This window comes from Aquila chrysaetos, chromosome 19, assembly GCF_900496995.4.
Source record: "Aquila chrysaetos chrysaetos chromosome 19, bAquChr1.4, whole genome shotgun sequence".
Classification (NCBI taxonomy): domain Eukaryota; kingdom Metazoa; phylum Chordata; class Aves; order Accipitriformes; family Accipitridae; genus Aquila; species Aquila chrysaetos.
Genome location: NC_044022.1, coordinates 12,645,931 through 12,655,755, shown reverse-complemented (window position 1 = coordinate 12,655,755; position 9,825 = coordinate 12,645,931). Strand labels below are relative to the sequence as shown.

General features: G+C 37.1%; 1 protein-coding gene across 1 annotated transcript; it reads right to left on the bottom strand.

The window, feature by feature from the left end:
- Positions 1 to 825: 825 nt before the first annotated feature.
- Positions 826 to 8,597, bottom strand: LOC115353593 (collagenase 3-like). Its single transcript, XM_030043246.1, has 10 exons — positions 8,449 to 8,597; positions 8,107 to 8,348; positions 6,808 to 6,956; positions 6,590 to 6,715; positions 5,553 to 5,714; positions 4,816 to 4,933; positions 4,071 to 4,204; positions 3,553 to 3,712; positions 2,685 to 2,788; positions 826 to 2,059 (listed from the first exon to the last, which is right to left on the bottom strand). Exons 1-10 carry the CDS (start codon positions 8,569 to 8,571, stop codon positions 1,959 to 1,961), a joined length of 1,419 nt encoding a protein of 472 aa, XP_029899106.1. The 5' UTR covers positions 8,572 to 8,597; the 3' UTR covers positions 826 to 1,958.
- Between the last annotated feature and the right edge of the window lie 1,228 nt (positions 8,598 to 9,825).

Genomic DNA, 9,825 nt, shown 5'->3' with positions numbered 1-9,825 from the left:
GGACTAGGGTTATATGTCCAGACCCTTATTTCACTGCAGAGTAATTAAGCTAAACTGCAGCCTAATATCAAGCATTATTTTTTTCAGGCACACCATGTCTGTCAAAAATTATTTTTATATATAAATGAACCAACTCCTGTTTATTATGCATAAAGAATTGCACTAAGTTTTTCCCTAACAGTTTTATCAATCTTATATCATATAACAGAACTTTGATTTTAGTCCACTTTAAGTTTTTCCATTTGTTGTAAAGGGTTTTTTTTCAGCTCTATTTCCTTGCATTTCTTTTAAGCATATTAAGGTCTGGAATTCATTAGTTCACAGTTCTACAGTCCGAAGAGACCACTAAATCTGTTAGGTTACCATGACTGACCATGTATGTCACCTAAATTACAGAATTAAACTCATCTAGCCCATTGGTGGGTAAGCCTGGCAATTTATGCCTCTTTAACAGTATTCATTGTTGATGGGCTTTGCTTGGCAGGCCTGGCTGATTGACTGACTTACAGGTTGGTTTTGAGCAGGCAGAAGAGGACAGCATAGTTTCAATTAGTTATTAATGTTAAGCATTCAAATTAATGTGGAACTGAATTTCACAGTATTTCTTAATAATTTCTCATACTTTCTCTAATGATAAGGAATAATTCCAACTTAGTTCTTATTCTGCAGATTTGAAAGATCTTTCCTTTTTCCTCTCTTTCTGTTTTTCTCTCCTCCTCTCTTTCCTATAAAATTCATTTTCTCAAAGGGAAAAAAAGCAAACCAGATTTTTAAATAAAAATGAAAATTTTAATGAATAAAATGCACAGGTTAGGGCTCCTGATTTCTTTTATCCGATACCTCTGTCTTGCTTTTATGACAGCAGTGTAAGAAATTTTAATATAAGAAATTTCACAATGTCATTTTATTCCACCAGTTTATTTAATGTTATCTTTTTAAACTGAAAAACAATCACAGTCCCACCTCATTTGCATTGATTTAAAGAAAAAAAACCAACCCAAAACTTACATGGTACTGAAACAATTGATATAGATATTAAAAGAGTGACCAACATGAAAAAAGGTATTCTTTTGAATATTTTGATTTGGATGTTCAGGTTCTCTGCTGGCACAGCTAGGCATAACCTCTATAAATGTCACTTGAACTATTTCAGTTTACACCAGCTGAAAACATGGGCTGTGTTACCAGATGTAGCTTCATTCAAGGTTTCAACCTGCATGATTCTCTCGTTGCTACTTCCTTCTGGTTTCTCCAGTTTCATACAGGCTGATGATTTCTGCAGGGAATACTCTTCCCTTTTCCTGCTTTTCTGTCTGCTTTGGAATGACACCTCACTGCTTCTATACATTCTGCTTGTTCCAAAGATGACATGGGCATCCGTTTTCAGGGGGACCTTCCCATTCAAATGGGGATACATTCAAATACCTTTGAATTCTCTAACTTCAGTGTTGCAGCCTGGCGTTATCCTGCTCAGGGAGTCACCATGCAGTCCTGACTCATTCATTACACATCTGAATTCCTAGTACATTAACAGCTATTTCACAATGAGATGAAGGATTAGTTTAAAAATATAACACTCCTGGGTTTATCAGGTCTATTTCTTGGGACATGCTAGGAGATCCTTGAAAGATGCTAGACATGCTCAGATTACTGGGAATTAATAGTGCTCATGACCATGTAGGATGTATCCAGCATCTCACTTTAATACTAGAGAAACTTTAAATGGTGTAATGCCCCTTGAAACGCTAATAATTTCTCTTCTTCTTTCCTATTAAGTTAATTCAGTTCCAGACTGACATGCAGCTATATTGTTCCATATATACAGTATACATTTGGTGGTAGGTAGCCAGTGCTTGTTCACAGAACCTTGCTGTCCTCTAATAAATCTATATGCCCATATTATTATTTCCATGTACTACAAGCTGCTCTGCAGCCTATGACATGGCACTCAGCTGTAATTAGCACCAAAATATGGAGTTAGTATGCAGGACACGGACAATTCTTTTGCTCCAGATGCTGTACTCAAACTGCAGCGGTCCGTTGAAGAAGTAGAGATAACCTAAGGAAAAGCAAAGTTAAAATTAATTAAGCCTGAGAAACTGTGTTGTCGCATTAAAATTATCCTTCAAATGAAAATTATCCTATTTGTTTTCATTTTTTAATAACTCTTTTAAATACAATATTTAAGTATTTAGAATGCTGAGCTAAATTTTCAAAGGTCCTCATTCCATTTGCCAGACCTGGATTGGTGTTTTAAAATAACTGATATTTTAATCTAGCGTCAAGCTCTGCATTTTATTACTATACAGCACTTGCTTAGGAAAATACAGGGTTCACCTGTTAATGTTTAAGACTCTGACTTGGAAACACTCCGTGAAGAGTTGGATAGGAATGGGCTCCATTTGAAGGAACGGACACATCATAATACTTCTAGATTAAGCATATCACTTTAGGTTCCCTAAGCAAGGAGGCAGGTCTTTTTAGGCTCCTCAGATACATATGTACATAGTTTATAAGAGCACCTAGGCCAGAGGATAATTTAGATCAGAAACCTGATTCAGTTGAGAACAGAAGTGTTGATGTGAAAAAATCAAAATTACAAATGACAGAATTTCCCACAGGACATTAATCTCAAGTTTCAATGACAACTAATTGTAATACAGTTTCATTATCATATTATGTACCATTTCTTTCATAGACTGCATCCACTCTATCACCAATTCCTGCGAATTCTTCCTCTATCAGCCTGGGGTAGCCTGCTTCCATAACCTCCACCTCTTCATCATAACTACAATAAACACAAAAGAAAATAAAAATTCAGAGGATTTAAACAGCCTGGGAGTTTGTTCTGTGCCCTTTGCATGCTTTGAAGTTACCCGCATCAGAAGTAGCCAACAGCCTTTAGGTACTTTATGTCTAGTGCAATAATGAAACTCAGGGCAATAACCAGGGCACTCTTCTACCAGAAGAACAAGCTCAAAACCCGCAAAACTAATAAAACTACATTTTCAGAACTGATCTATAAAGTACTTATTGTATGGAGATGATTGTACCTGAATGTATTGGGACTACTAGCCTATCGTGAGGTTGCTTGGCACAGAGATACTGCGAAGGGATGGTAATGTCTTAATTATGCATCAGACCTGGCTGTAAGTCCCAATCATGGACAACAAAAACCAGCCATCCTAGGGTGGGATAGATTTCTTACTCTCTCAGCACTGGTACCATTTGGTGTCACACAAGCAACTCAAGGAAGCAAGGTGGGAATTTTGTCTAGGAGACATGACCATATTACAAACTCTTATGGATTAGGACACTTTATTATCCTCTCCTTTCTTTCACTCTTTCAGCTTTTAAAGGCTGTGCCCATATGTTTATAAAAATCTTGCATACACCTTTATGACATATTCTACACAGCTATAGCACCAGTGAAAACCACAGACTGGAAACATGTGAGCCACACTCAAGTGCCTGGTTTGAAACAACCTGCTGATCTTCTGATACTTCTGGGCAGGTTATGGCTAGAGATACACCAATCTGTCTCCAGCTTACCTCCAGTACTTATTTCCAGTAAAAAAGAGAGTCTTGCCAGTGTCTTTAATATGGACAGCTGCATCTATTCTTTTAATTTCTTTCGGGAACCCCATTTCATATATCTTTTTAGGAAAGTCTTCAACTATGTCGTAGCCATTCAAAGCCCAGACTTTCTTTCCTAAAAATAAGAACAAAGTATGCATGAGTCTTTTTTAAAGGCTTAGCTTTGAAAGCAGAATAAAATGAGGATGCCATGTTTCCTGTTTTCATACAACTAACAGATTCTTAGGTCACATACGCAGCAGTTATTAAACTATTTATGCTAACTATGATCCTAGGCATCTAAGCTTAATTGTACATCTCCTAATTCACTGACAATTGTATAGATTTGCATGGGGTGAAACCAACAGAGGGTTTGGTTTTTTTAAAGCAAGGAAGGCAGGATGTTTAGTTCTTCTACTGATTACCTTTACATCGCTTACTGAGCTTGACTAAATACGTATATTTTTCTGCCAACACCAAAATTGAAAACTCACCCTTAAACACGAACACAAGATCTTTGATGGGATTTTCATAAGCTGCATCTATTTTATTTGGAAGCTCTGGCCAAAAGGACTTAAGTAACACCAATTCTGCCTCAACCATCTGAGGGTGCAGTCGCCAGAAAAACCTAGTTCAGAAAAAGAAAATGTATTTTATGTTTCTTATCATACTACAGAATAGCAATATCTTTGATGTGCTATACTAAAAACTAGTTAACAGAGAATTATTTTTTTTTCATAACATAAAATTTTCAATACATAGAGCCCCTTGTAGACCTTTCCTTTCCTCATAGTCACCTAGCTGCAGACCATTTCTGTCACTCACATAGTGATCATTTCAAACAACAACAAACTTGAATCTTTTTTCCATTTAGAATAAGAGAAACACTGCTGTCCCATGTAAGGCTTCTGAATGTAGTACAACTTTATTCAAATAAATGTTAGTAGTTTTGTGCATGTTGAAGGAAGCCCTGTGAAATGAAAAATGTGTAAAAACAGTGTCAGTCTTCAGCCATATCATCTTCACTTCATATTACTGGGCAGTGAAGTGTGTAATTGTATTATAAATCCTGTCTAAAAAGATATATGATGTAGTTTCTTAGAGGCATTTATACTGATTTCTGATTTTTTAAATTTATGTTTACTCAAATCTTTAATAAAAAATTGAAATGGTGTTTTTGCTTGCTCAAATTTCATCCAGTACCCACTATACATATATCATATATAGCAGTCTCTTTACCTGTCCTTGAAGATCAGCATTTCTCCACGAAGTTCTGTTATTGCATCAAGTGATAAATCTGCATCACATTTCTCTGGTGTTTTGGGATGTTTTGGGTTGGGATCTTTGTCTCCAGCACCTGGAATCATATAATATGATCTAAGTTTGACAACGTTAATTTCCTTTCTGTGGATCATGTCATTGAAAGGACATGGAAGAGTTCCCAAACAGTATGATAAATACAAGCATAATGGGCAAACCATTTGTACTGGAGAAAGCCTGTTCACGCTTTCTTTCCTTTAGCCAAATACATTCTTGGACTCTGCAGTTCAGCTGTGCTGCAAAGATTTTAAATGGACTTGCTTTCTTTATCCCAAGTTTTGAAGGTCCTCCAAAAGTTTTATTCTTTCCATGATGAAACATGGATATTTCTGTTTCTCCCTTTAGACTGTTTTACCTTCTCTTTTGAGGCAGGCCAAAAACTGTCAAGACTCTGCCCCCCCACTGCCTACCACTAAAGGAGACTGCACAGTGACCAACCACCCTCTGCAGTGTTACTTCCTTCTTTTTTTCCTCTGAACTATTAGACCTAAGCATCTTCTGTTCCTGAAGTCTGGTTGCCAAGAGTCCAGTGAATCAGTCTTAATCAGTCATGACTATTGCTATTGAACATCTGCAGCTCTTTAGTAACTGTGCAGTGCATCTGTAACAGGTTATAATGATACAGGAAATATATATTATATATTATACAGACTTACCATAGAGCTCTTGGATCCCTTGCACATCATCATCAGGAAGCACAAAACCAGTTTTGCCAGTGTATGTGTAAATTGGAAACATCAGAGCTCCAGGGTCTCTAGAGTGTTCAAGTCCCAGTGAATGACCAAATTCATGGGCAGCGACAAGAAACAAGTTATACCCTATAACAAACCACAGTGAAAGTAAATGTATAGCTCCTTGTATCACCAAAGTGGACTTGGACTAATCAACTAACCTTAACATTGTGCTTTAACATATGGGACAATAAAGGAGACAACTGGATAAAGGGAAAAATTATGTATAATTGCTTGGCTTTTTCAAAATACCATGTGTTTTGTTTTAATAAGGGCCTAATCAATTGAGTATCTCATAGCTGGTGCTCAACCTAAATCTTATTTGACAATGTTGTTCTAAGTCTAGTCTAAATCTAAGATTTAGATTTCTTGAAATTTCTTAGTAACATTGGAAAGCTCTAGGGTGAAGTCTTTGCCCTACTGAAATCAAGAATACTTTTTGTCAGAAATTCACCTTCAGTAGAGAGTCCATATTGTTTTCAATATTGCAGAAATTAGCTTTAATGCCAGGAGGGTGAAATAACACAGTGCTGAAAAAAAATAGTGTTTTGTTCTATTAAAGCTCTGTCCTGAATAGGAAGGTGAAGAATTTAAATGCAAGTAGATGATTTGCAGCTAAGTGAAGTATATGCGTTTTCTATAGGCTTCAGTAAGGTAATTCCCATCAGTCTGTGATCAGAACTAGCTGCCCTTGAGCTCAGTGAAAGGCCAAGATGACAAAATACCTTGTTGGTGGCATTTTTTTAATCAATTCACTTCGGAGGTGTATATCCTAAAATTTATGCTATACATATGTTGTACTTGCATTTATGATTGGCAGTTAAACCCAGCTTCCTGTGAGTGGACAGTGAACATAATGATGAATGAACAGTAAACAGGCAAACCAAACTGTTTATAGATATCAAACAGGACAAAATTGTCCATCTATCACCATTTCAAATAATCTCAGGAACTTCTGTTACCTCTGGAATCATCTGACCAAGCTTCATCATCATCAAAATGGGCATCTCCTCCATAGTCTGGACCAGGGGGAAAAGCATGAGCCAGTAATCCAGAGGGTCCATCAAAGGGGTAAAAGTCACCATGTTCTATAAAACAACATTCAAAACAATTAAATCAACTATTCCATTTTATTGGCAGCAATGTAACTGTAAGGTAAAAATAATTGGTTCTCCATTACCTTTAGTGCCAAAGGAGATCATGATATCAGCTACACCACTTCGTATTCTGGTGAAGTTAAGTGGTGTCACATCCGACCAAACTTTGAATGCTTTTTTGAAAGCTCTGTCTACTTCAGCACGTCTCAGATCTGAAGTGTAATTCATAATTCTATCAAATAGATTAATATCTACAGTTAAATTGTGTGAATTGAAGAAAATGTGTAATACACTTTTATCTGACGGTACGCCTCATTAAAATTTTTTGCTTTTTTCTTGTGTTCTTATCTGATAACAAAGAGCTTGGCAGCTGCATATAGTATTCAAAAAAATAAAAATAACCATTTTCATTAAAATCATTCAGAGATGTCTGAAATAATCCAACAGCTTTCTGTAATTGGTTTTATATGCACCAGAAGATATAGAAAATGACAGATATATTCTGTATGAAGTCAAATCATATCAGTAACTTCAAACTTTTTTTATGCCATATAAAATATCTCATGATTCTCACTTCCTGGAGGAGAAAAACATGATCCAAAGAGCTTTTCATAGGCCAGAATAATCCATATAAAAGTAATATTTATCACCAGATACTGAACTGAAAGAATTCAGTGATTTCATATTTGGAATTTGCTAAAGAAACTCAGGTTGCAGTTGGTCGAAACCCCCTGTTGACAGCCTTGTGGTATTAAGGGAGAAGGAGCTACCGTGTGACCTTTCAGCACCGTAGCTTCCCAAGGTCAACTTTATGAGGTCATGGTGCAGAGATTTGTCTGACCAAGCACAGATATCAACATCTGGACTGTGAAAAGGAAGAGGGACAAGGATCAGTCCCTGCTCTCACAGCCACATTGAACAGACTGGTTTGCATCCACGCTGCTTTGTCCAGGACAAGACCTATGTGAAGCAGACAATTAACCAGGTCCAAAGCAGAGCCGAGTGACCTAGAGATTAAGCGCTGTGAAGATCAATAGTGAGGTGCATGATCTTAGTCCTCACCCTTCTTTTATTCAGCACCATGGATGTGCCCAGGGTGTCTACATGGAGGCCAGATGAGGAGTTACCAGCTTACACCACACCAGCTTTCCTCCATGACAAAGTGCAATGAAAAAAAATTGTATTTACTTCCTTGGGCTGTAAGGTGGGCTTGGGGGACCTTTCCAAAAGTGGCGCTGTAAGGATTTTAAACTGCAACATGAATTTTGTCTAACTCAAATGCATCCTTCTCCCATCAACCTCATATACTGAGCAACCTATTGGACAAGATACCTGGAAAGAAGGTAATAACAGTAATAACATTCAAAATGCCATGCATTTACCTGTATGTCAAATTAGTTTTTGACCATTTGAGTTTTCTAGGGAAAAAGTTGTATTCCCCCACATCTGGGACACCGCATCTTGGTTTCTGCATCAGCTCATACGTTTCTTCATCTAATTTGCCTGTCACCTCCAAGCCAAAAAAAGCTTGCATTTCTCGAAGTTTAGATGCCACTGAGTTGGCACTCTTCCTCATTATGCCAGCAGGATTTGGACGGAGATCATAGTGAGTCCTGAGATAGCGCTAAGAAGGGGAAAAGAAGTAATAAGCCTAGTTTCCAAACAGTTGTAACTACACAACTTACTATGTATAAAACATGCAAATGAATTATTTTATACTGTACCTCTGCAAACTGAAGGTCTTTCTCTGTGAATTCATGGCTATCTTCAAGGGGAATAGGGATTGTCAGGCAAAATGACAAACCCAACAAGAAAAAGAAGACAGCTGAAAGTCTTGATTGCATCATGTTGGATTTCTGAAGTCTGAAAATCTGATGTTTTAGGGAGCAGTTCACCTTTACTTTTATAGTCTCAACCCAGTGAGTCACCACTTAGGCACAAGTTAGAACTTCCTTGTCACTGAAAGTAAACATGCTTAGACGGCTACTTTTTCTCTCCTCCCCAACACTGTGGTTTAGGCATCTGTTGTCCCACTGAGGGCTCTGCAACCGTATCCTCATATAAACACGGTCCCTGAATATTTACATAGGTTGTGGGAAGAAATGGGCAGAAACAAACCCTGCTTTTTGATTATTCTGCAATAACTTACACTGGCAATAAGTGGCAAAGGCTTTGCAATAATTTAGTCTTCTCTGCTGGAAAAATTGTCTTTCTAGAATTTGATAGAAAATAAAAACATACAACAAGCTTCATGATTTTTTAAATTAATTCTGCAACTTTTCAGTAGCTACACTAGTTCAATGGCTATTTTTAACAGTTGGATTAGATCATACACACTTCAGTTCTTAATAAGTGGTGCCTTGGCTGATAAGAAATAACGTTATAGAGTATACAATAGGATATTACATTTCCTTGTTTCTGTAAAGAAATATAACTCTAAAGCATTAACACAAATTTTACTTCAGAGATCATTAGAGTGACTTCCTATCCATCTTTCAGAATAATTTACTGCTTGAGATGTACTCAAAACCAAAAATGCTAAATATCAGGAAATAGTTTTCCATATTTAAAAAATGTTTTTTATTAGTAGTAAATCAGGTCATGTAAAATGACTAGTTCAAACAATTTATCTTCCTCAAAAAACATGAATTTAATTTACTTTATGAGTGGAGCACAGCCATAGATCAACGAGACAGCTACTACTCTGAGAGAGGCAATCTACCAGCTACAGGTAGGCAATGAATCTGTGTGTCTAGAATGACAGAAATATGTGATTTTGACTTACAAGGTGGAGAATAGAATAAATCTGGCATTATGACAGGCATGGGCATTATTAAACGTCAAAGCTTAAAGATGATTTCTGTCTCCCCAGGGTCACTCCAATCTCAGCTGCTGTAAAGACTTGTATCATATCACATGCCCACAAGCATGGGTCCAAGGGGAGGTGCTGTTTCTGCTGAATCCACCTTCTTCTTTCATGGTGGCTGTTCCTGTATGGAAAACCGCAGGCAGCTTTCTGGTAGACACTGGTACACGCTTTCTGGAATACACCACCCTGCCATGGAAGTTGCCTTGTTGACAAAACAGGAAAAGGACAAAAG

Bases quoted from the DNA above. Each gene is read 5' to 3' on its own strand.
- LOC115353593 (XM_030043246.1), bottom strand. From the start codon at position 8,571: ATGATGCAATCAAGACTTTCAGCTGTCTTCTTTTTCTTGTTGGGTTTG. The intron at 2,789-3,552 runs GTAAGCTGGAGA...TGTTTATTGTAG, and splicing joins ACTGGAAATAAGTACTGGAG to TTATGATGAAGAGGTGGAGG. The intron at 2,060-2,684 runs GTACATAATATG...GCTTTTCCTTAG, and splicing joins TGCAGTCTATGAAAGAAATG to GTTATCTCTACTTCTTCAAC.